The 26,868-nt window shown below is 38.2% G+C and overlaps 1 protein-coding gene across 2 annotated transcripts in view; it reads left to right on the top strand.

Moving 5' to 3' along the window:
• Positions 1-26,868, top strand: part of SAMD12 (sterile alpha motif domain containing 12) — a 514,242-nt gene that overhangs the window by 205,208 nt on the left and 282,166 nt on the right. For both annotated transcript variants that reach the window (XM_020975533.2, XM_020975534.2), the window contains exon 3: positions 19,401-19,530. In XM_020975533.2, coding sequence (XP_020831192.1) covers positions 19,401-19,530 — 130 coding nt within the window. The remainder of the gene's footprint in view (positions 1-19,400; positions 19,531-26,868) is intronic.

The raw sequence follows: 26,868 nt of genomic DNA, 5'->3' as shown, positions 1-26,868 counted from the left end.
ATATTATTTAATATAATTCACAATTGTGAATATGTTGACCAATGGGGAAAATAGATTGTGACCCAGTAAATGACTTGAGAGGCAAATAAAGGAATTGTTGATGATGATGATAACCATCAATCAATAAAAATTTTTAGGCACCTACTATATGCCAGGCACTGTGCTAAGCTCTGGGGATATGAAAAGAGGCAAAAGACAGTTCCTGTCGTCAGAGAGCTCATGGTCTAATGAGAGAGACAACATACAAACATAGACAAAGCTGTATTTCATATGTATACATATACATGAATGAATGAAAATAGGAAATAATTATACGAAGGAGGGAACTGAAATTGTGAGAGGTTAGGCTTTTCCTGTTGAAGGTGGGATTTTAGTTGGGATTTAAAGGAAGCCAGAGAGGTAAGTAGTTGGAGTGGAAGAAGGAGAGCATTCTAGGCATGAAGGAAAGCCAGAGAAAATGCCCAGAGTTGAGAGAATGAGGCAGGAAAGGTAGATTTGAAAATCAAAACCATGAGAGCTGATGAGATCACCAACTGAAGTAGTACAGAGGGAGAAGGGAAGAAGACCCAGGGCAAAATGCTGAGGGGCACCTATGGTTAGACGATGTGATCCAGAGGAGGATCCAGCAAAGGAAACAGAGGAGAAATCAGCTAGGTAGGAGGAAAAGCAGGAAAGAATGGTGCCACAAAAACCTAAAGAGAAGAGAATATCAAGGGTGCAGCGAGGTCAAGACAAATGAGGATTGAGAAAAGGCTGTTAAATTTGGCAACTAAGAGATCATTAGTAAATTTGGAGAGAGCAGTTTCTGTGGAATGATAAGGTTGTGAGCCAGATTTTGAGGGGTTAAGAGAGTGAGAGGAGAGAAAATGGAGGTACCTATTGTAGACAGACTTTTTGAAGAGTTTAGCTACAAAGGGCAGAAGAGATATAGGACAATAGTTAGGGATGGAAGGATCAAATGAGGGTTTTTTCAGAATAGGGGAGACATAGGCATGTTTGTAGGCAGGAGGAAATGAGCCAATAGTCAGGGAGAGATTGAAAAAGAAGTGAAAAGAGTGGGGATGACAGAGGCAATCTGTTGAAGGAGACGGGGTGGCATGAGATCACTTAAACAGAGAGGTTAGCCTGGGTAAGGAGTAAGGCCACTTCATCATGTGAAACAGGGAAGAAGGAGAAAGTGGCAGGAGGCATTTCAGTGTTAGGAGATGGGAGAGAGGAGAAAAGACAGAGTTCATGGCTAATAGCTTCAATTTTTTCTGTAAAATATGAGGCAATGTTCTCAGAAAACTGAGGCTGAGAATTCAAGTGACTCACCCAAAGTCAACCTGCTAGTAAGTAGTTGAGGTGGGATTTGAACACTGATCTTCCTGTCTCCCAGTTTAGCACTCCAGCTACTCTGCCTCTCTGTGGGAAAGTAAAGGCTGCCTGTCACCATCATGTAACTTTCAATCTCTAAGTCATCTTGGTGGATACTGCTGCCTAAACCCCTAGAGCCTTGCCTCATCACCAGGTAAAGACTGCTGTCTGTATTGAGGACAAGAAGAGCAGCAAAAGAGTCTTGAGAAGAGGATATCATAAGGAAGAATTCCCTCTTCCTTTCTTTCCTCACTACAGCTTCTACCTCCAACCCTACGTCCTGCTAATATAGATTATTTATAGAGGCTTTCGAGGCTATATCTGCATGGGACTTGCAAACCTTTTTTTAAAGTAATTTTTGCTATTGTCTTGTGTTTTTGCATCACCATTATTTCTGGGTATCTCCCCAGCTCTCCAATTGTGCTTGCTCCTCCTTCCAAGAGGAAGGGGCTATATTGCATTATTTATCTGTTCCCCAGATCTACCTCTGCTTTTCTTTTTTTTTCCAGTTAGTGAATTTGATTTCCTTTTAGTAAATAAAGATCTTTCATTTATATTCTCCTAATCATTGTGTATATTGTTCAGGTTCTGCTTACTTCATTGAATTGTTGAATTCAATGAAATGTTCTTTTGCCTTTTCATAGACCAGAGCAGTGGTTCCCAGATCCCATTATTGATTTAAGTCATGCAGTTCTTAGAGGAGTGACTTCATCTATTGCTTTGTCACTTGACTGGTCAGCCTACCTCTTTCTCTCTCAGTCCCTCAAAAAGCATTCGTTGAGTGACAAATCTGTGTGATCGTCAGTGCTCTACGGATTGAAGGAAATGCAAAAGGAGTAGTAATACATGAACTTTGTGAAATGGACAATTTCAGAGGAAACTGAGTTGACCATTTTAAACCAGTACAGAATGAAGTGAGCATAACTAGGGAAACAATTCATACAGCGAGAATATTTTAGAGGACAAAATAACTCTGAGAGATTTTAGAACTTTGGTCAATGCAATGATAAACTAGGAGCCAAAAAGAAGGAAGAGGAAATAAACCACTTACCTCCTGATGGAGAGTTAATGGGCTTAAAATGAAAAAAAAAGATTATTGAGGCCTGGCTAACCTGAAGATTGCTTTTGCTGGACTATGTAGATATGTATTCAGAGATTTTTTAAAAAATTGTAGGATGATGATAGGGAAGAGACAAATTAATTTTTAAAATAATTGTTACTTGCAAAAGAAGTGATTTTGTGCCAAAGTAGCTCACAGTCTAATTCGGTAGATAAAACACACATAAAACAACTAGAGAGGAATTATGTGCTGAACCTGGTGATATTTAAGTGAAAATGGGTTCAGAGAAGAGAGAAATGAATTTGGATGGGGTGAGCAAATAAAACCTATTGGAGAAGGTACAGCTTAAGCTGGGTCTTGATGAATGGGTAGGATTTAGGATAAAGTGGATGAAAATGGGCATTGTAAGCAAGAAGAATCCCATGAATCACAGAATCTCAGAGTTGGGAGAGCTCAGGGGCCATCTATTCCAACCTGTGTGTGAACAAGAATCCTTTCTGCAATCTCTCACACAATCAGTTATCCAGCCTGTACTTGAAAAACTCCAGTGAAAAGAGAAGCACTATAGCCCAAGATAGCCCATTCCACTCGGGGCAAGCTTTATTATTGGGAAGTTACCTTTTCCTTTTGTTGAGCCCAATTCTACTTGTCTGAAAGTTGAACTCTATACTTATTGTATCCTCTTCTTTTTTTTCTTCTCAGGCTAAACAATCTCTAGTTCTTCACTTTTATGGCATGATCTCAAGGCCCTTCACCATCCTAGTTACACTTCTCTGGAATCTTTCCAGATAATTAATGGCCTTTCTAAATCGTGGTTCTGAACCCAATACCCCAGTTGTGGTGTGATCAGGGCAGACCAGAAGAACTGTCGCCTCATGTGTTCTAACTTAAGCTTTTCTTACTGCAGACCAAGTTTGCATTAACCATTCTATTGGACATCATACCATACTTCTGATTCATATTGAGTTTACAGCCTACTAAAACTTTCAGATATTTCTCACATATACTGTTTTCTAACCATGCTTCTCTTATCTTATACTTGTACATATTTTATGTTTTTTTAAAGTCTAAGTGCAGTAGTATAGCAGAGGCAGGTTAGTAAGAACAGACGTGGTATTTAAGAGACAGTGAGAAAGTCTGCTTGAATGGATTGGAGGGTGAATTAAAGAGTTGAATTGTCCTTAGACCGGGCCTGTAATTTCAGTGATACAGGGCACTCTGGGGGAGGAAACTCGCTTTATCAGTGCAGGTTGGCACCTTCTCTGTCTACAATTTATAGTCTCAAAGAATTGTCTGAGGAAATGGGAGCTATGTCAGAGATAGGATTCGAACCCTGATCAATTCCAAAATTAACTTTCTATTTAATATACCACTAGTCTCCAAAATGTAAATGCCTTTTGCTTCATGTTGTCAGGTTTGCCAAACTAAATGGTTTCAACTTGGTGGCTGTTTTCAGAGAAAGTATTAAACTGGTTTGCTTTTCTGTACCATCTCTAAAATGATTATGCTATTGGATTCAGCTCACCCCATCCAAATTCATTTCTCTCTTCTCCGAACACCATTTTCACTTAAATATCACCAGGTTCAGCACATAATTCCTCTCTAGTTGTTTTATTTGTGTTTCATCTATTGAATTAGACTGTGAGCTACTTTGGGACAAAATCACTTCTTTTGCAAGTAACAATTATTTTAAAAATTAATTTGTCTCTTCCCTATCATCATCCTATAATTTTTTTGAAAAAATCTCTGAATACATATCTACATAGTGCAGCAAAAGAGGATACATGTTAGCTATCTTTTAAGATATTGCTGCTTCCAGTTTAGATGAAGGAACTATTTACTAATCAAGTGACCCCAAGAAATGAATGCTAAATACAGAGGTAAATGGGGAAAATAAAGAAGTCATCAGCTTTGCTTTTCTCATATGGATCCAGGAATGTTACAGGGTTAAGTGGGAAGGGTATTTGTTGATAATCCTGAGAGGGCTCTATCATTATATTCCCAAACAACATACCTCAAATCTCTAAGCCTGTTTTTCCTTACTCTGGAATAGGATTAGTAGAATTCCTGCTATTTACAAAGGTGTTACAAGAGTGAATAGGATTGCCTGGGAACTATTTTGAGACTTTCCCAAGGAAGGCCTCATAAACATTTGAGACATAGCTTTGTCAGGAGCGTTACATTTGTTAATTGCCTATATCTCCTTAAGATTTGTGCATGAGTCAGAATACTCTGTGTGTGTGTGTGTGTGTGTGTGTGTGTGTGTGTGTGTGTGTGTGTGTATTTATGATTTGCAAACATTTTCATCTCCTTGTAATGTGAGCTTCCCTGGGCTGAGTGATGGGTTTTCATTCTGGATTTGGTTGGTAAATATAGAAAATATAGTGTGACTCCCCCCTCCCCACTTCTATACGTTCTCCTTGACAGATTGTACAGGCAGGACTTGAAAGCCTGGATCACCAATGCCATCCACAGTGCCTGAGATATCTTATTTCCAGTTGGTTGCTTGGACATGTCTGTATTTCTCCTCCACCAGGACTAATTGTTAGAAACCATGACTTATCGTGCAGTGCATTTGGAAGGTGCCAGCCCCTACCAGAGCGGTGTGCAGCTACCCTTATTGCAATGCATGAACAGTTGAGCTTCCCCATTGCGTCAATGCCCTTTATAAATAGTCCTCCCTGGTGCCTGCTGGTCTTAGGCTCTATTGTTTGCATGGATATTAGGAAGCCTTGCGTATGACTCTGCCTGCATTAGAATCAGGCAGTCTGCTCGTTCACTTCTCAGGGGTTCTTGGTAGGCATCTTGTAATCTTTCTGGAGGGAGAAAGTCAGAAGGAACACACAGCTGTACCCAAGCTCAACCTAATGATGTAATAGAAGGGTAAACTCAGAGATTCACCTGGGAACCAGTGACAACAGCATGCTATTACGGATGAACGCAATTGCTTTTGTGTGGTTTACAGCCAAGCCTGAGGAAGAAGCAGGATCTGCCTCATTCTCTCCATCCCATCTCACCAGTGCCTAACACAAGCTTGTTGATTGATTCTCCCTCTTTCTTTTCTACCACCCTGCTTGGCCTTCCTTTGTCATTTTTCCAATTTCCTGCTATCCTTTCTTCTAGTTTTCTCTCCTTTCTGTCTTTCCCTCAGATGAGGTTGTTTACACAACTGACACTTGCTCTCAATTTTTTTCTCTTTTACACGCTGTTCACTCAGTCATCCTCATCCCATATTTTCAATCAGTTTGGAACAGTCCAAAGAATGAGAGTGGGTGGGGTCTCTCATGAAATGACTACCAGGGAAATAAACCTCATAGCAGAGTTTCTCTGGGTGAGAAAAACTCCTGGGGAGGAGGTGGAGTCACCCAGAGACCAAGATGAGCTAGAAATGAAGTGATCATGGTTAGAACCCCTCATGAAATGGCCATCATGGCCAGGGACTTACCACTCAGGATAGCATCTTGGGTGTAGGTAGGCAAGGCTGCTGATGAGGACATGGAACAGTCACTAGGTAATTTTCCATTTCTGTTAAGTGCTTAAATTGAATTAGATCACCCATTAAAGGTGAGCTTCCTAACTTTTTTTTTTATTCTATGAACCCCTTTCAAGTACTACAAAAATATACTGTGAACCCCTGGGATAATTTGATATACTACTCAAAATATGCTTTACAGTTATTTACTGCATAAAACACTATTAAAGCTTCTTTTAGCACTAAACCCTTGGACTATTGTTGCAAACCCCCCTAAGGAGTTCACCAGTCACTAAATAGGAATCACTGAATTAAGGGATTCTGTACATAGGATTCATATTTCTATAGGGGCTCTTCCAACTTTGAAATGTGCTGGATGTGGTTATATGAGATCTGGGTGTCAATCCTGACCTTGGACAAATGACTTAACCTCACTAAGTTTTGTTACCTGTTTGAGTGCTATGATATCTACCTCAGAGTATTGTTGTGAGGATCATTGAGATGATATAACCAAAGCATTATATAAATTTCATCTATTTTTACTGTCCTTATTACTTAGAAGAAGAAAAAAGAGAAGGTCTCAAAGAAAAACCATAGGTTCACTAAAAGTAAGTTGTATCAAAATTTTCATCCCCATATTGATAAAGTTAATACACCAATGGGCCAGGAGGATGCCATAGACATAATATATCTGGCTTTAATCCAGGCATTTAACAAAATTTTTCATGATATCCTCAAGGACAAGATAGAGAAATGTGTTATGAATGATAGTAGTTAGGCAGATTTGTTGTCTGGTTGAGTAATGGTTCAGTGTCAGTCTGGGGAAGTCTCTAGTGACTTACTACAGTGCTCTGTCCTTGGTCTTGTCCTACTCATCATTTATTTTAACAATTTGAATAATGGCAAGATTATTAAGTTTTCATAAGATCAAGCTAAGAAGAGAGCTAATTCATTGAATGACCAAATAAGAATAGAGCATTTTCTCAGAAAGGTGGATTGAAACTAGCATGATTATATTTAGCAAGAGTTAGTGTAAAGTCCTCCTTAGGTTCAGAAAATCACTTGCATAAGTATAAAGTGGAGGACACCTGGACTGGCAAGTATTTACATCAGAAAGATCTGAGGGTTTTAGCTGATGACAAAATCATTATGTAACAACAATGTGATATGACTGTTGGGGGTAAGGTGTGGGGAGCTAAAGCAATCATATACTATTATAGAAGTAGAGTGTTCAAACCACACATGGGTCAGACTTCATCTAAGTTATCTGTCCAGTTTTGGTTGTTACCTCTTGAATAATATTGAGAATTTAGGGTAACTGGTATTGGCTGCCTTGCAGAGTAAAGTACCCTGTTTCACTGGTAGCACTCAAACAGATGTTGAGTGGCTCCCTGAATGTGATGCACCTATGTTGGGAGGGGAGTTTGACTACATGACTTTTCTTTTTTCTTTCCTTTTTTTTGACTAGGTAATGGGGTTAAGTGACCTGACCAAGGTCACACAACTAGTAAGTGTTATGTGGCTGAGGTCAAATTTGAACTCATGTCCTCCTGAATCTAGGGCTGGTGCTCTATCCGCTGCGCCACCTAGTGGCCTCATGACTACATGACTTCTTAAGATACTTTCCAGTTCTTGAGAGTTTATGATTTGATAGTCAGAGGCTGAAATTCTGTGCATCCAGCATTGATGCAATACACTCCATGGTTAATTAGACCTTATGTTTTCTATTGGGGAATATTTACAGATCATTCCAAGCTTTTCTTTTGTTTCCCTGTTTACCCTGTACTTAAAGAAACTTTACCATAGTATTCTCCCACATAAGCCAGGATGACCTGAGATTTTTCTTCAGTATATAACAATAACAGAATGACAGGATCTGTGAGTTCCAGAGCTTCAGAGATTCACAGAATTTGGTGACTGGAAGGACCTTATTGGCCATCTAGTTCAAGCCATACCTAAAAAAGAAATTTTTTCTATAACCTGTATGATAAAAGGTCATAAGACATGACCTGAAGACATCCACTAAAGAGAATCCCCTATCCCCCAAAGTAATCCATTAACTTAAAAAATTTTTGTTTTATTTTTAATTTATGAAATAAAACAAACATTTACATAACATAGTGAAAAAAAAAACTTGATTGCACATGAAACTGCAAATCTGTTATATACAACTTGCTATTCATTTTAATAATAAAGTTATTGTGTAAATTTCTTTTTTTCTTTCCTCCCTCCACACCCTAGAGATGGCTACCATCAGATAAAAATATGAGTGTATATATGTGTAAAATCATTCTATGCATACTTCTATTTATCAGTTCTTTCTCTGGATGCAGATAGCACCATCCTGTATATGTCCTTTGTAATTAATTTGGGTGTTTATAATAGTCAAAAAGACTTATTCGCTCAAAGTTGTTCTTAAAACAATATTGCTGTTACTGTATACAATGATCTCATGATTCTGCTCATTTCACGTTTCATTATTTCATGCAAGTCTATCCATATTTTTCTATAATCAACAAGCTTATCATTTCTTATAGAACAGAATTCCATTGCATTCATATACCACAACTTGTTCAGCCATTCCCCAGTTGACAGACATCCCTGCAATTTTTTTGATTCTTTGCCATCACAAAGAGAGATGATATAAATATTTTCAAACATATAGGTTCTTTTCCTTTTCCCCTAATCATCTTTGGAAATAGAGCTGTGTGCAGCATAATGGTAGGTAGAGGGCTGAGTTTAGATTCAGGAAATTCTGGGTTCAAATCCTACTTTAGACACTTACTAGGTAGTGGGTCCCTGGGCAAACAACTTAACATCTCTCAACCTCAGTTTTCTCATATGTAAAATGGGCATAATAATGCCACCTATACCCAGAAATGTTGTGAGGATCAAATGAGATCATATATATATGAAATGTTTTATAAACTATAAAGCACCATATAAGTGTAAGAATTGTTATTGTAACAGCTGTAATTGTTGGGAAAATTTCGCTTTGCATTTAGCCCAAATATGCTTCTTTGTGACTTTCTTGGCTGCCATATCATATTGGTAACGTGTTTTGAGCTTATAGTCCACATGTCAGTTTGGGCCTACATAAGGGAGAATTGTCTCTCCCTGCTGACCCACCAGTGTTATCAAAGGCTTCATATCCTGGCTTCACATGTGTAAAGTGTGCACAATACCCCTTTAATATTGAAGCAATGGTTATTTGAGCTGGGTGCTACAGTCCAACAGCACACCTAGTTCCCTTTGGAAGAACTAAGAAATAACTGTATTTTACAACCTAGAAACTTTCTAGCGGACATCTTTGGGATGAAAAAGAGAATCTTATTGTTCTTTATTTTGAGAAATGAAATATAAGGATTGGTAAGTTTCCTGGGGGTTTTCTTATCCAAATCCCAAGAAAATCATTAGAATTTGGACCCTGTGGGTTATTTGAGTTACAGTTGAACAGATCCAGTTGAACAGAAGGGCATATTAGCATTTGTGAATTCATTTGAATTGATTCCATGAAAAAGCATCTCTTCACAGGAGAAAACTTATCTCCCTCTTTTGTTTCCTCAGATGTCTCAAAATGCCCTTATTCTGGGCTGATAAGCACCATTAAGGGATGTAGAGATAGACATTAACACCTGTTTTTTTGTGTGTTTTTTCCCCTTTCTCCTAACCTTGAATAAGATGACACAATGGAAGACAGTAAAAGAGAGGACTGGGAAGTAAGCAAAGGACATTGCAGAATGGTAAGGGAAGAACTAGGCAATGCTTGGAGTTTTCCAATACATGCTAATAATGAGATCCTGAAAACATGTTTACCACTCTCTGAGATTTGGCCATAGTAAGCCCTACTTTCCTCTAATAGTCCATGGTTGCAGTGCAGTGATTGTCTGCCTCTCATAGTATACTAGATTACTAGAATAATTCTAGTATACTAGTATGCTAGAATAATGAGGGAAGGCTCAGATAAGATTCTGTCATACCTTTGGGGACCTAAAATAGACATGTTTGTCCACTTCAAGAAAAATCCAGGTCATTATAGGAAGAGTTAGATTTTCAAAACATTGTCATGAGTGAATATCTCCTCTAAAACAATAAATTTTGACTCTTAAAATGATTCCCCCGAAGTTTCCTTTAAGTACCATACATCCTTGTTTCATCTTCGTTTATTTACAGGTTATGAGCAACTTGAGACAAAGACCTGGACAAGGAAACAAATAGAAGCAGTAGGACAGACACTGCCAAGTTGACTAATGAGAAATAGAAGAATAAAGCATCTTGAAATTATAATAGGAAATAGGAAATGTGATTAATTTTGCAAAGTTCATTTTTCACACCTCTCTCCACTAATGCACCTCACTGTCCTGAACAGAGTTAAAAAGCCTTAGCATCTCTTTCGTGGTCTTGGCTGCAGGACAGTACAATGACCAGTTCTGAGAGGAACTGCCTGAGATTTTGCTCTGTGTCACAACATGGTGACCTTGAGATAATAAGGAGATTGTGCTTGGTCTCTCTGTGGAAGTTAAAAAACAAATCCCCCTGTTTCCCATGTTTTAAATCAAGAGAATGATGTGGTATACATGTACGTGGGAAAGAGGAAGGAGGCAAATGGAAAGTCACTGAAAACAGTTCCTCTTTCTAACATTTTTTTGTATTAGCATGTCCTTGGGCAGCTTGAACTTTTTTTCCTATTTAATTGTTTAAAGTCATTGTGAAATGTGCATCTGTTTGCTTTGGTTATGGCTTCTACTCAAGGGGAGGAGAAGACACATAGGCAACTCACAATGCAAGTAAATGAAAAAATTTGAAATCCCCCCCATCCTTTATAAATGGACTGAAGAACAGTCCTCTGACCTTGGGGAAAGGGGACTGTTGCTATTGTGTGGTAAATCATTATACTATAATTTTCAGTATGAGACAAACAAATGCACTGTGTGTGTGTGAGTATGTGCGTATGTATGTATATATGTATGTATGTATGTATGTATGTTTGTGTGGGCATGCATTATTCTAGGCTGTTTCCAGTATCTAGCTTCTGCTGATGGAGGCCTGGGACAAAATAATATTTAAGCTATACTGATATGATTATTAGGTTAACTTTGTTGGAAGATGTGTTAGTGGTAGATCAAGGAAGTTCTCATTCGTGAAGTCAGGTTGCTAAAGCACTGTATCAGGGAATGGCTCGGGGGAAAGGGGAGGATTGGAATACACTGGCTGTCATAGTCACTTCTAGGAGACTAGAGTAAACCCTAGTACCAGAACAAACCGTGAAAGAAGTAAACTGGGTAATTCAAGACACCGTGACTCTCAGTAACTTAGTATAACTTTTCCTGAATTGTGTGTTGGGACATTCTGAGAGTTTATAAGATGTAAATGAGAAAACTTTAATGTCAAAATTTTTTCTGCTTTAAAATATTAAATATGAAGTTATGAATATCAATCAATGTGGCATAGAAGAAGGAAACAACCTTGGACCAGAAGCGAGGTACCCCGGTTCAAGTCCCATTTCATCTGCTAATCAGTTATATGACCTCAGTCAATCAATAGCATTTGTTATGTGTTTGCTATGCACCAATCTGTGAGCACAGCAAAAGAGATACCAAAAAAGGCAAAAGACTGACCTTGTGCTCAAGGAGCTCAGAGTCTAATAAGGGAAACACTATGCATACAACTGTGTGCAAACAAGACATACATATAAATATATATGCATGTGCGACATATACAGACATGTCTAAATATGTGATGTGTGTGTGCAGCACATTATATAGTATACATTGACATGTCTTATATACTGTATATATGTATACACACACACACACACACACACACACACACACACGCACACAGAGGATAAATCTGGAAGTAATCAACAAAGGGAAAGCACTAGAATTAAGGGGAAGTGGAACCTTGGGCCAAGTCACTTAACATCTGTGAATCTTAACTTTCCCTGCCCCCCACCTTTGTGAGATGAGTGGTTGATTCAGATGATACCTTAACCTCCTTACAATTCTAACATTTTCTGATTGATTCAAAATTACTTATTGTCACATGTGGTGAATTTTCTTAATGAAAATAGTCTCAGTTTCATCCATTTTGCCCCAATATTTTCCCAAGTTTCATTTCATTTCAAGAGTATTTGATGTTTCCAGAACCCATCAGACTAGCACTTACAGTATTAATAAATTTTATCAGGATATTTTGAAGCTGGAGTGACCAAATTAATTTCGGAAGTGCTGGCCTAGTAAATAGCAAAATCATGCGAAAGTGGTAGTGAAGCACTGGGGACTTTGCTTAAACTAGCTAAGAATGACAGAGATTAATATAACTGAGGCTCAATAGTCATTCTAGCTGAGAAGGGCAGAGTGTCCTTTTTTTGGATTTAGAAGGTATCCCCTCCCTTTCCTTTATTCTATTTGTATTGTTTGATTTAATAAGTAAATGAACTGATTTCTGTTTTATTGCTTAAATAACTTAGTGGATCCCAGGACCTCATCAATGTGTACTCTCCTCCTGTCTTTATATATTATATTTTGTCCTGGAAACAATGGAGAATCACTGGAGTTTTATTGAGTAGGGCTAACATGGTCAGATTTGTACTTTAGGAAAATCACTTTGGCAGCCAAGTGGAGAATGGACTGGACTGAGTAGAAGCTTGAGGCAAGGATACCAACCACAAGGCTATTACAATAGTCCAGGTTTGGGGTGATGAAGACCTGCCCACAAGCCACTTCTTACATGATGCCTTTCATTATTTTCCCTACTCCTCATCCCAGCATCCTCTCCATTAGAAAAAGTGTACCTTATATTTGCTTTGTGTGTGTGTGTGTGTGTGTGTGTAAAATTTGTATATAAAACCTGTTGTTTCTCCTGATGGAATATAATCTTAACAGCAGACACTTATTTTTTGTCATAGGATATAGAATTAAAATTTAAGGGAAACTGAGGCCACATAGTCCAGCCTAAGGATGAGGAAATTTCTTTCATTTTTTTTTGGTTTTATTTTTTAGGCAGTTGGGGTTAAGTGACTTGCCCAGGGTCACACAGCTAGTAAGTGTCAAGTGTTTGGTCTGAGCCAGATTTGAACTCAGGTCCTCCTGACTTCAGGGCCAGTGCTCTATCCACTGCGCCACCTAGCTGCCCCCGAGGAAATTTCCAGATGAGGAAATTGAGGTCCAGAGAATTTAAGTGACTTGCCAAGATTACCAAGTATCATATAAGAGGAACATTGTTTCCCAATCTGCTGCTCTCTCCACTGTACCACAGTATTCTGCGCTTGGCACGTAATAGGTGCCTAATAAATGTTTGTATATTGATTGATCCTTTATACTGGGTGGCTGTTTTCCTGAGAGCTCTTTGTAATGGTTGTTGCAGTTATTGTCAGTGTTATTATATTCCACACTGAAGGACTGTGACATAATACATCATACCTACTTCACTGCCAGCTGGCAATAAGTAGCCACACCTTGAAGTAAGGCCATGGTCTGGATGAGATCTTTGAGGATTTACTACCACTTATAGAAAAATCTGAAAGCATGGAAATGTTCACAAAATGAATGCTGTATTGATCCAGCTATAGACCATATTTTCCCCATACCCCTAGTTTGGATAAATAAAATTTGAGGATGACCTATAGTTATGGTGCCTGGCTAAGGTATAGCTTAAACATTACTCTTCTCCCCAGCAGACTCCATCAAAGGAGCTTTTCTTTCTCCAGGTTCCTGTACTGTGTAGGAAGCTGTGTAAGCCTGTGTTGCTGCTACAGCTGCTGATGCTATCTCAAATTCTACCCCCTTGAAGTTTCTTAAGAATCACTTATTCCTGCTACAGGCCCTCTCAGAAGTCTGCCCCTCTCCCAAAGCCTCAAGGATAGAAAATGCCCCTTTCTCAAACAGCTTATACCCTTTTCTGCATCTACCTTCCTACTTGTCCACAGATCCCTCTGGGGCCACTATTCTTTCATGCAAAGAATTCTCCAAATCAATCGATCAGTCAATAGTAAATCAACCAAACAACATTTATTAAGTGCCTGCTATGTGCCAGGCACTGGGTTGGACTCTGAGGATACCAAAAGAGATAAAAGATAGTTCCTGCCCTCAACAAGCTTAAAACCAGATCGGGGAGACAACATGCAAACAAATATATACAAAGCAAGCTATGTACAGGATAAATAGGAAATAATTCAGAAGGTCAAACCCTTGATGATCTTGCTCTTCATAGAGTCATATCATTCAACTCTCACCTGTGCCTCCAAGTAGCTACAGCCTGCTCATTGCCACCCAGGTAGACTGTCTCAGCAGAAGGACTAACCCAGGATGCTGATGGTCTTTAAAACTATTGGTGCATCGGGGGATGCCTGTCCCAAGCACAAGAAGACTTCTTCTGGTGGAATGTATAGATGAGAACAATTTGTTCCAGTGGCCATGAAGGGTGCTGAAGTCAGACATCCTGACTTTTGTCTTGCTAGTGGACTTTGATGACTCTGGAAGAAAGAGTGAAGCTGGTGACTTTGTGTAACTCTGCCTCACTTAAATCCAACTCATAAAGTCAAGATATCACCCATCACATCTTGATGTCATTGGTCCTTTTCAAAAATGAAAGATGAACAACAATGTTATCCTACAGAGCTCTGCTTTGCAATTGAGTAAGGGGCTTCCCTAGGAGGAGAATGAGAGGAGAGAGGGAATGCAAGAGTAACATTTGAATTTGCCCCTCAAGTACAAAAAAATCTAATTTACCATGTTTGTCATTCTAAATTTACCTGGGGCTTTTTTTTTTAGATTTCTAAAAGCATCACCCTTTGCTGTGTTCCAAAATCTATTCATTTATTCCCTCAACATTTATTAGGCATCTCTTGTGTTTAGAACACTGCATTAGATATAGGGGGACTGTATAGCATTTAGATGAGGCATGGCCCCTGCCCTCATGGAGTTTATGAATAATTAAAAGAATAAGATAAGGGGCAGCTAGGTGGTACAGTGGATAGAGCTTCAGCCTTAGAGTCAGGAGGACCTGAGTTCAAATCTGGCCTTAGACACTTGACACTCACTAGCTGTGTGACCCTGAGCAAGTCACTTAACCCCGATTGCCTCACCAAAAAAAAAAAAAAAAGAATAAGGTAAGCACAAATAACTAATATATAATAAGTGCCTTAGAGAGGTACTGAACAAAGAGCTAGCTGAGATCCAAAGGAGCAGGTTAGTATGGATAGGACATAAAAGATGACTGTCTAAGAGGTAGCATTTGGGTTGAGCTTTAAAGGATAAGCAGGAAATTAAGAGGCAAAGAGGGAGGGAAGATGTTCATAATACAAAGATAAGGGGGGAAAGGAAGTAAAGAGCAGATTTGGTGGCATGGAATGGTCCAATTTGGCAAGTACAGAGAAGTGATGAAGAATGACAGAATGTAAGTCTGGAAAGATACCACCGATTATAGAGGGCCTTCAATACCAGGAACAAGGCCTCAGACTCTTTTGCTTAGGCAGTGAAACGGCTAGTTGGTGGAGGGGGTTGGTAGTGGTGGGTTTTTTGTTGTTGCTACTGTTGCTGTTTCGTGTGTTTGTGGGTGTGTGGGTATGTATTTTTGGTTGGGTTTGGGGTTAGTAGTCTGTCTATCTCCTTATCTTGCCCAGGTTTTGGGTTGGTAGTCTCTCTCTGTCTCCCAGTCTTGCCCAGGCTAGAAATGCAGCTGCCACTTACGGACCCAGTCTTACTGTTAATCAATATGAAAGTTTTGACCTGTTCTGTTTGTCCCTTCTTAGGCATCCTGGTAGCCCCTTGCTACCTAGGGCTTACCATATTGGTGCCTGACTTAGTGTGGACACCTAGTCAACTTTAGCCCTCCAGCATCTCAAAACTGGAGCTCAAATGATCCACCAGCCTGAGCTTACCTGGTAGCAGGGATTATAGGTGTGCCCTGTAATTACAGGTACCCTCACAACTGGTTCCACTGAAGATTTTTGAGCAGAAGAATAAAATAACTGATACATTAGAAAAAAATAAGTCTAATTATGAAATTAAGGATGGATAGGAGGGAAAAGAAAATGGAGGCAGGAATAATTTTTATGAGCCTATAATAATGGTTGAATTAGGTGGTCACAAGGGCTTATTATGAAGGTATTCATAGTGGGAATAGAAAGGAGGGGACATTTATGGAAATAGAAGCAAAAGGTTTTGGTGAATACTTAGATATGTGTCATGAGGAAGAGTCAGAAATATCACTAGGGTTTCAAACATGGGAAGCTGTCAGTGGTAGTGCCAATAATAGAAATGGTTAAGTCAGAATAATGGCAAATGTTAATACAGTACATTAAGGTTTGCAACGTGCTTTATATAAATTATTTGGATTTATTTGTCGTATAAATTTACAGGCAGCAAGTTTACAGGAGGAAATAATTGAATCATAGAACTGGAAGGGACCTCAGAAGCCATTTAGTCTAGTGTCAGTTGAAGGTGACAATGGAACATCCAGATGTAGATACCTTGTAATTAGTTGGAAATCCAGTTATAGAGAAGCCAAGACTAGGAATGAAGATATAAAAGGGGATAATTGAAACCTAGGGAATAAATGAGATTGCTAAGGGAGAAGAGTTGAAGTTCAGGGACAGATCATTCATCTTAAGAGGTTACGGATGAGGCTGAGGATCTGTTAGCAAAGTAGAAAGAGGATCTGAAGAGTGTAGTGAAGACTGAAATCAAAGGAGGAGAGAGGATCTAGTAGGAGGAAATGGCCAATAGTGTCAAATGCTATTCAGAGTTCAATAAAAAATGGAGACTTTAAGAACATTGTTGTAGTTGATAATTAAAATTGTTGGAGGATCACATAGATAGATAGATAGATAGATAGATAGATAGGTAGATAGATAGAGGGATAGATAAATTTAGATAGGATCATATATATATGTATATGTGTGTGTGTATATACATATATATATATATATATATATATATATATATATATATATATGAAACTGATTTGAAACTGCAAAGTACTATTTAAATAGGTCACATAAGCATGTATCATTCAGCACTTGTAATCAGGAGAACAGACTCTTTTACTAAGCTAAGATTACATTAAATGATGAACCAGATCACCAGCTTATAAAGTTGATTGTGATGATGAAGAACTGCTTCTTGTATTGGGGGAAATGTCCAAAAGAACAAGTTGCTGTTAGAAACTTTAGACTGTGAGCTCCTCAAGAACCAGACCTGTCTTTTGCCTTCTTTGTTTTCCCAGAACTTAGCATAGTTCCTGGTACATCATAGGCACTTATTAAATGCTTGTTGAGTGATTATTAAAACTATATAAAGTAGACAAAATAAATAAACATAAACTAAATATGTTCAATCATTCATAAGTCTGTATTCCTCCACTGAAATTTTATTTCGCTGAATCATCATGGCATGGAGGTAAACATCCTACCCGTTGGCTCCAGAAGTCCAAGACAATGGAGTGCAAGTGCTACAAAACTGGAAAGACTTTGGGTGCAGGCCTGACAATGGGCTTAGTATAGGGTGTAAGTATAGAGAGACTCGGTACCAGAAGGCAAGCTATGAGATGATTAATTTTTCAGTAACAGCAACTCTTAAAGAGCATCCACTAGGGCATGTAAGGGGTTGTGATCTGCATCAAGGGAGGGAATACCTATGCCAGCAAGATCATCTGTCTTTTGAGGTGCTGAGGAAGTCAGCCTTAGCATTACCAGTTGTAACAAAAAAGCACTCCTGTAGGCTACGAAGGAGCCAATCAGAAGCTCACCAATTTTTTGTGCTAAGCAAGATAATGAACCAAGTACCAATCCCTTCTTTCATCAGGCCAGTGTTGAAACTTGGAAAAAAATGTTTCTCATTTATCACACACACTCCAAGACGGCTTGATAAATAGACTGTTTCACAGGGCTTGGATTGCGCTAGAACACAAAACTGCAGTGTTTTTCAGCAAATGCTGAATACCATTGGGCGAATAACTCCAGCAATCAGGAACTTCATGCCAAAGTGCCTTCTTAAGGCACTGAAGTGGGGGGTCGGGGTGGGGGGCTGAAGAAATTCTTGCTGACTTGGAGAAAAGTGGGTATTTCTAGGAATTGTCTGGAGATTTGGGTCAGTGCTAAATTGTGTTCAGGGTACACTGGAGGTTCTTAATAGCAAGGAAATTTGGGCTACAACCCTAGCCTTTGAAGACAGCACAATGGAGGGAAATCTTGCTTTCCCATAAAGTCTCTTTGAATGACGTTGTGATCGATAGAATTATAGGCTGGGTAGATAGTTTTACTGAAGCCATGTAGCATGTTATTAGATCCAACAAAAATGTTACAAAATGATAAATAACAAAGATAATTGGTATTAATGTTTGCAGAGGACTTTACCTATAGTAATATATACTTCACATATAGAGGTATTGTGGATAAAGCATTGGACTTAGAGTCAAGAAGATGGGGGATCAAATCCAATCTCAGATTAATTGTTGGCTCTAGGCAAAACACTTTACCTCTCCATGTCACAGTTTCCTAATCTGTAAAATGGGAGGGAGTAGATGCAATGGTCTCTAAGGTCCCTTCAAGCTCTAAATCTATAATCCTCTGATTATGTCAACTAAGCCTCCATATTGACTGTGCAGCTGCCTCTCCTTCCTGAAATGCTGTGGACTAGGGATAAACTGGAGATAGTCTGTGAATGCCCTTGACCATCCCCTTCCAGGCTAGGGTTTGAACTAAGTGACTTTTTACATCTCTAGAATGTAGTCTTTTCTGTATTTCTGCCAACCAAAATCATTCAAGACCTGTTCACTTCCTCCTTCCAAGGAAGAAAACCTCCCCAAATTTTCTCAGATGTAAATGATTTCTCTCCCTCCTCCTCTCCTTCCCTCTTTTCTCTCCCTCTCCTTCATCTGCCCCCCCCCAATTTTTAATTGCTAGCACTTTGATGTAGTGAAAGATGTCTGGATTTGGAGTTACATACTCAGCTTTGAAACTTACTACCTCAGTGACCTTGGGAAGTCGCTATGCCCTTTTCAGGACTCAATTTCTTAATCTTTGAAAGGAAGATGTTGGATCAAACTATTCTTGTGATCATTTGCACTTAGCACAGTGCATCAGACTTATTTGCTGCTTTTGTACTGTTTTTAGATAGTAAACTCTTTACAGGTAGGCACCCTGCCATTTTCATCCTTGTTTATCATCCTTTCACGCATTAGATGCTTATTACATGTTGAGGTGAGTTGAATATAGGAGAGGCAAGGTGGTATTGTGGCAAGAATACTAGCCTCAGTGTAAGATCAGTGTTGAATTTTGCCTCACTGCTTCTTACCTGTGTGACCTTGGAGAAGTCACTTCATGTGTGTGGTCCTCAATTTTTCCAGCTGTGAAATGTAGAGCTTAGACTAGTTCATCTCAAAAGCCCATTGCAGCTTTATAGCCTATAAACCAATGAATTAATGGATTATAAATGAATTTCATTGCAGTGCCTTTCAAAGCATGGTGCTGTCTTTAATGGGTTTTCTTTTTCCTCTATGTGTTTACAGTCTGGCACAGTGAAGCTGTCAAAACCAGTGGCTCTGTGGACCCAGCAGGATGTCTGCAAATGGCTGAAGAAACATTGTCCAAATCAGTATCAGATCTACAGTGAGTCATTCAAACAGCATGACATAACTGGTAAAGTATGCAGTATCCAAAATATTTTATACTCTTTCGCTTGCTGGATGCCTTCTCTCCCTACCTTTTCTTGAAGTAATGCTTGAAGTAACCCCTCCGTGATGAGCTTACTTTAGCGAGATTCTAAATGTTATATGTAGGTGAGCCAAGGCCACACCATAAGCCACTTTGCTCTGATTTTAGCCAACCATTAGTATTTGTCAGTTTCCAAGGCAAGGGATTTGAGAAATCCAGGAAGAAACGAGTATGCCAAGACTGGGGGAAAGGGAAGAGAGATTTGGGATGCACAGTTTGAGGGAGTTGGGGACTTCTCCAGCCTGTTATTGGTATGCTTGCTGCTTGAGGACAATGCCTTGAATGCTTCTACCCCTAAATAAAACTACATAAAACTAACCGAGCACCATATAGATGTTAGTGAGATGAAAATGATATTCTGCAGGATCCTTTAGAGGCATGAATCATGGTTCTACGTAGCCATCCATTTGAAAATTATCATATGGAGGTAAACAGTTTTTCTTAAAAAATCCCCCATTTTATCTTAATTTTCTTTCCTACTTAACAACTACCAATAAATCCTAAATAAAGCCTTTGCTATCTCATCCCCACCCTCATGTTAGCACTTTCCCCCTGCAATTACTTTCCACCTACTTTGTATTTGCTTTGTGTTATGTGACTTTCCTGCAGTGCAATGATACCTCTTTGAGGTAGGTTCTGTTTTGGTTTTGTGTTTTTGTTCCTGGTGAAACAGCTAAGGGACACACAATAGACAGAGCATTGGATCTGGATTAAGAAAAGCCCTAAGTTCAAATCTGACTTCAGACACTAGCTATGTGACCCTGGGCAAGCTTGCCTCAGTTTCCTCATCCATTACATGGGGATAATATTAGCACCCACCTCCCAGGGTTGTATGAGGATAAAATAATACATATAAAGCACTTTGCAAACCTTAAAGTGCTGTATAAATGCTATTATTGTTCTTATTATTATTACTAGTGTTCACATAAAGAAATCTTTAAGAAATATTTATTGAATTGAATTGGGCACCTTGAAGCAGATTTATTGTTAATATGGCACATTTCTTACCAGTGTGCCAAGCAGTTATTGGAATCCCTAGGCTAGTGGATATTGTCTATCGAATCTGTTATTATGGAATTATTATGTTAAAACATTTTCTAAGCGTGATCCTTAATAAAAGTAAGCCACCCTACTTAGTAGACCTATGAATAGAATGGGGAGAAAGCCAGTAGCAACTGAAGAGCAGAGTGTTTGGAATTACCTGGGAACATCAAAGTAACTTGAACTTTGTTCCGGGTCATGCCTTCTCTGGAAAAGTTACACCTCTGAGTAGACCACTTCTGAAGTATTGTATTTAGTTCTGGATGCCTCCGAACAGGAACAGTGATGAGCTGGAGAATGTCCAGAGGAGGACCACCATAATGGTTCTTGTGTTCATCTCAGAGGAGTCAGTTGAAGGAACTGGGAAGATTGGGGCCTGCAGAAGAGAAGATTTGGTGAGGTATAGGATAGAATGGTAGAGTTGGGGTTTTTTTTCTCCAAATATTTGAAGGATTGTCATGTGAAATGAATTAGTGAAATTTTATTTGGTCCTAGAGGGAAGAATCAAAAGTAATTTGCAGAAAGCAAATTTAGGTTTGATATCATGAAAACTTCATCACAGAGCTATTCAGAAATGGAATGGGTAGGGCAACTAGGTGGTGCAATAGATAGAGCTCTGACCTTGGAGTCAAGAGGACCTGAGCTCAAATACTTGACACTTATCAGCTGTGTGACCCTGGGACAAGTCACTTAACCACAGTTGCCTCACCCAAAAAAAAAAAAAAAGAGGAATGGGCAGCCTCGGGAGGTGGTGAGTTCCCTGTTGTTGGGTGTCTTCCGGCACAGGTTGGATGACCACCTGGGTATATTATCCTGGGGATTCTTTTCAGATATGGCAGAGATTCTAACTCTGAAATTTTGTGTGATTATGAAAGAAAATGATCCTTACATCATTTTAGGGAAGTAGATGCAAGAGCCAACTTTACCTCAAAGGGTAAGGCTAATTATTCAGTTCTTACTGGTCAGAAGAGCCAGTATAAAGAGGATGAGTCACTGGAAAAACAAAAACCACTCCAGGGAGATCTCTAGGAGTGGGTGAGGGAGGAGGTATAATTTAAGGCAGGATACCTGTAACCCTAGAGGACAAAACCTAGAAATCTACATAGGAAAGGGCCTTTGCTATCCATGGAGTTAGGGAAACTAAGACATGGATTTTCCAGCTCTATAGCCAGAGAACTGAGGGTGAGGGAAACATATGCTTTCTTTTCAGGCTTAAAACTTTTTGAGAACTGATCACTTCTTTAATAAATTTCTCTATTTTCACATGGCTAATCTGGAAAACTAAGAAGGAGAGTTCCTATAGGAAGGGAGTACTAATGACAGTGCTGGTTGATGTCAGGGACTTTTTCTTCCTCTCCCCAGTTAGGGATGATACCTCTGGACTGGAAGGTTGCAACCATTTCTCTTAAAGCATAAAGTAAGAGACCAAACCATAGAGATTAAAAGAAGCATAGCATCTTATTTCAGGAAGGAACCCTTAGAGAGTGACGTGGTATGAAAAAAATAGAAATAGTTTTAGAGTCAGAAGACCTGAGTTTTCAGGACACCACTCTCTCCTGGTTCTCCTCTTACCTATATGACCTCTCCTCAGTCTCTTAACTGGGAGTGTCCCACAGGGCTCTATCCTGGATTCTTCTCTTCTCCCTCTATTTACTTCTCATTAGCTCCCATTGATTTAATTAACATGTCTATGCTGATGATTCTTGGATTTAACTATCCTGCCTTAACCTCTTCACTGACCTCTAGTCTCATACCCCCAACTGTCCACCAGACATCTCAAACTAAATGTCCAGTAGATACCTTAAACTCAATGTGTCCAAAACCAAATTCATTATCTTTCCCCCCAACACCTCCCCCCTTCCAAACTTCCTTATTTTTGTCTAGGGTACCGCCATCATCCCTGTCCCCCAGGCTTTCAACTTAAGTGTCCTCCTCAACTGTTTACTGTCGCTCACTTCCTCATATCCAATCTGTTGCCAAGACCAGATGATGTCACCTTGGTAACATCTCTTGAATATGCCCCCTTCTCTTCTCTGATACTGCAGCCAGGCCTTCATCCCCTCATGCCTGAACTACTGAAATAGCCTACTGGTTGGTCTTCCTGCCTTAAGTCTCTCTCCACTATGATTTGCTCTCCAATCAGCTACCAAAGTTATTTTCTTAAAGTTCTGGTCCAACCATGTCACCTCCCTACTCAATTAATCCAGAAGCTCTCTATCACTTCCAGAAGCAAATACAAAAAATCCTTGGTTTGATGGCATTCAAAGCCCTTCAACACCTAGCACTTTGCCAGTCTTTTTTTACAACTTACATGAGACATTCACATCTCTCTGCTCCAAGTATTTTCACTGGTTGCCTCCTATACCTGGAATGTTCTTCCTCTTCATCTCCACCTTCTGGCTTCTCTGGCTTCCTTCAAGTCCTTGTTAAAATCTCACCTTCTCCAATAAATTTTTCTCAATCACTCCTAATCCTTCCATCTGTTATTTCTTTTCTATTTTCCTATATGTAGCTTGTTTGTATGTTTGTTTGCTTATAAATAACCCATTAGATTGTGAGCTCCTCAATAGCAAGAACTGTCTTTTTCCTTCCTTTGTATCCCGAGTTTGGCACAATGCCCATATAGTATATAGTAGACACTTAATAAATGCTTATTGATTGATTGACTCACATAGGTTCTAAATAATACTCTGTTCAAAAGAAAAAAAATCAACTCACTACCTGTGTTGGAGGCGTTGTGGAAAGACAGGCACATTAACAGAGTGTTGGTGGAGTTTAGAATTGATTCATCCATTTTAGAAAATGATTTAGAATTATTCAAGCAAAAAAGACCTTTGGAGCCAGAGATATGACTGTTAAGTCTATACCCCCAAGTCTTATTCCTAGCATAAGACATGGAAGAAAGATGTCAGGAAAGAGATTCCCAGATCACCAGAATTATAGGCCCTCTACAATTTATAAACATCTACCTTGAGTGTGTTATTATAATACCCATGTGAGAGGAAGTATGGCATAATAAATAAAGAGCTGCCCTCTAACTAAGCAAGACTCAGTTATACTGAAGTCTTATCTCTAAATAGAAACTGGCTATGTGATTCTGGGCAAGTTATATAAACTCTCAGTGTCCCAGCCAACTTTCTCAGAGTATAAATTACAAAATAGTATCTGATCTATATTGGTAAAGGGAGTTTCCTAAATAAGTAAAATCACAGATTCAAACCAAAAAAAAAGAGGAGGGAAAATACTCCTTTTTTGTGTTGTCTCATAGGATTTTAAAGTTGGAAGAGCAAAGATATGTTCGAGTACAAGCCCATCATTTCATAGATGAGAAAACTGAGTCATAGGGAAATTAAGTGATTTGCCCATTTTCAGGTAATGAATGGCAGAGTTGGGAATCACAATAGGTGGTGTGTAGTAATAACCCTTAAAAATCTAATAAATGTTTATGTGCTGTTTCTTGAGATCAGAGTAAGAAAGCAAAGGAAACTAACCAAGTCATTATCTCCTCAAGGCTGAGTTAATGGTGGAGAACTTAATCCAAAGAGGAGACTGGTAGCAATTTAAAAAGAAATGACAAAAACTGGAACACACAAACATGAGGAGGGTACCAAAGAGCCAGATCTTGTGATCCTTGCTATGGAGGGAGAAGAATGAGGTCATCTGGGTTCCCTTTAGTTTCTTGACCTGTAAAATGAAGGTAATAAGATTTTTCAGTTGATCAGCAGGAACTAAATATTTACTATGAACTAAATACTGTGCGAAGTGCTAGGAATAAAAACAACAACAACAAAAATAAAACATATCCTTCTCTCAAGGAGATTGCATTCTGTTGGGGAGAGATAACATGTACATATATAATTACATAAAGAATGAATGCAAAATAAATATGAGGTAGTTAAATATCAGGACAGGGGAGAGCCCTGGCATTTGGGAATTCTAGAAAGGCCTAGTGTATAAGATGGTGATGGAGCAGTATCTTGAAGGAAGTGAGGGATGCATGAAGGTGGAGAGGGAGAAAAAAGGTATTGCCCAGATGGGAAGTGGCCAGTGAAGAGACATAGAGAAAGGATATGAAGTGCAAAGTATGGAGAACAGAGTTAAGGCTAGTTTGACCTACATGAATCTGGAAAGATCCTTTGGGTCCAGTTTGTGAAGTACTTGAAAATTCAATTGGAGGAATTTGTTTATGATCTTAGAGGCAATAGGAAGCCACTAGAATTTATTAATTTACATGCATATATATCATATATATACACACACATATATACATACACATATACATATATATATATACATATATATATATATATGTATTTTCGTACACATACACATCCATCCATGGAAGCCCCAAACAAGAAAATAAATGAAATTAAACAAAAATTAATAGATAAAAATAAAATTGAAGAAAAATGTAACTAGGAACATATCTAAATAAGCTATTAATGTATCTATAGGACAAAATAACATTTGAAAGATAAAGGAGAAAGTTTAACTATTAGATTAATTGGTGTGGCAGACGATACAATTTTTAAAAAATTAATATGATATTCAAAGACAAAATGGGAGAAAATTTTTCCAGAATGGAGAAAACAGCTAATACTATTCAACAAGGCTAATTTTTTTATAGCCGGCAAGTACAGCAACAAAAAAGTTACATGGTTTAAAATACCAGTTACATTAACATCAGAGTCTTTTAAAACAACAAAGGAAAAACATCAGAGTTGGATAAAAACATATGAAAATGTTAAAAGAATTGGACCCCACAGCTATATTCCCCTCAGACATGATCAAACCAATTGAAAACAGAATTCTCCTCAAATACAAACAAAACCTGAAAGAATTTATCAACAAAAAACCACAATGAAATAGACTCCTAAAGGCTCTAAATGAAGAAATCCAAGTTAATTAAATGATTTGTAATTGCCAAAAATAAATCTTATAACTGATTGTGCTTGTATTTATATACAGTCATGTAGTACACATGTACATTTATAGACATATAACAGATCTGCATTTGTAGGAAGTGGTTTCTCGTCTAGAGTTTTGTCTACCAATCATAGTAGAGATGTAATCCATATATGCACCCATATTTCCTAACAATGGCAAGCATTTGCTAATCAGAGATGAAAAACAAAAGGAAAAAGAACAGGCAGTCCCAAGAATGCAAAATTCTTTCTCTGTCTCTCGTTCCTCCTTTCTATTAAAGACTTTTTTTTGTTGGTAAATATGGATATTATTTTAGCATTTTTGTTCTTTCATGTTGATTGTAATGTGTACTTTTCTAAACAAAACTTTATTTTACCCTTAAGGAAGTTTACATACTTTAATCATATATATTAGTAATATATATGAATATGTTCATAGATGTGAATAGCTCATTAATATATTCATATGTGTGAATTATATATGAATAATATACTATATTTGATATATGAAAATATACATATATGAATAAGGTATATAAACTGAATGTTAATCAAAATACTCAAACTACTATTTCAGATAAAAATGTGTATACAGAAGGATAAAGAACACTAAAAATACATCCAACTTACTAACAAAAAGAAAAGGCTGGGATAAGAGACCAAAGCAAAAGAAGGGGATAGGGGATTACAGGAAGTGAAAGAGTTGATAATAAAAAGGCAAAACTTCATCTGTCATAAAAAGAATTAAAACTAGTGGAAGGATAAGATACAGTTGTCTAAATAAATAGAATTATAACTTATTTTATTTGTTATTGTTAGTAGATGAAATAGTTGTAGAATATGAAGATGGATTTTATTCCCTCTGCATAATATCAGAAACAATGAGAGACTGTCTGAAAATCAGGTATATTCATTACTTATAACAATAAATGTGAATGGTCTTTCTCCAATTAAAATAAAGGGATATATAGAGGAAAGTACTTTCTTACAGAAAACACATTTGATGTAAAAAAGATATAGTTAGATTAACATTTAGGTTTGTCTGAAATATTTCATATTAACTTCAAGTTCAGAAAAAGTGGAATGGCATTCTGGTATCTACTAAGGTAAAATTTATATTAGAAGTAAAATTGAGAGAAATGAGCTAGGGTTTAATAATATAGTGGTAAAAGAAAAAATAAATTACCAATATGTAAGTTTGTAATTTATGGTCATTTATATTTTTGGGAGGGTGGTAATCAGGGTTAAGTGTCTTGCCCAGGGTCACACAGCTAGTAAATGTCTGAGGCCGTATTTG

Source organism: Phascolarctos cinereus, unplaced genomic scaffold (genome assembly GCF_003287225.1).
Source record: "Phascolarctos cinereus isolate Bilbo 61053 unplaced genomic scaffold, phaCin_HiC Scaffold_4;HRSCAF=312, whole genome shotgun sequence".
NCBI classification, from domain to species: domain Eukaryota; kingdom Metazoa; phylum Chordata; class Mammalia; order Diprotodontia; family Phascolarctidae; genus Phascolarctos; species Phascolarctos cinereus.
This window is presented reverse-complemented; position numbering and strand designations above follow the sequence as displayed.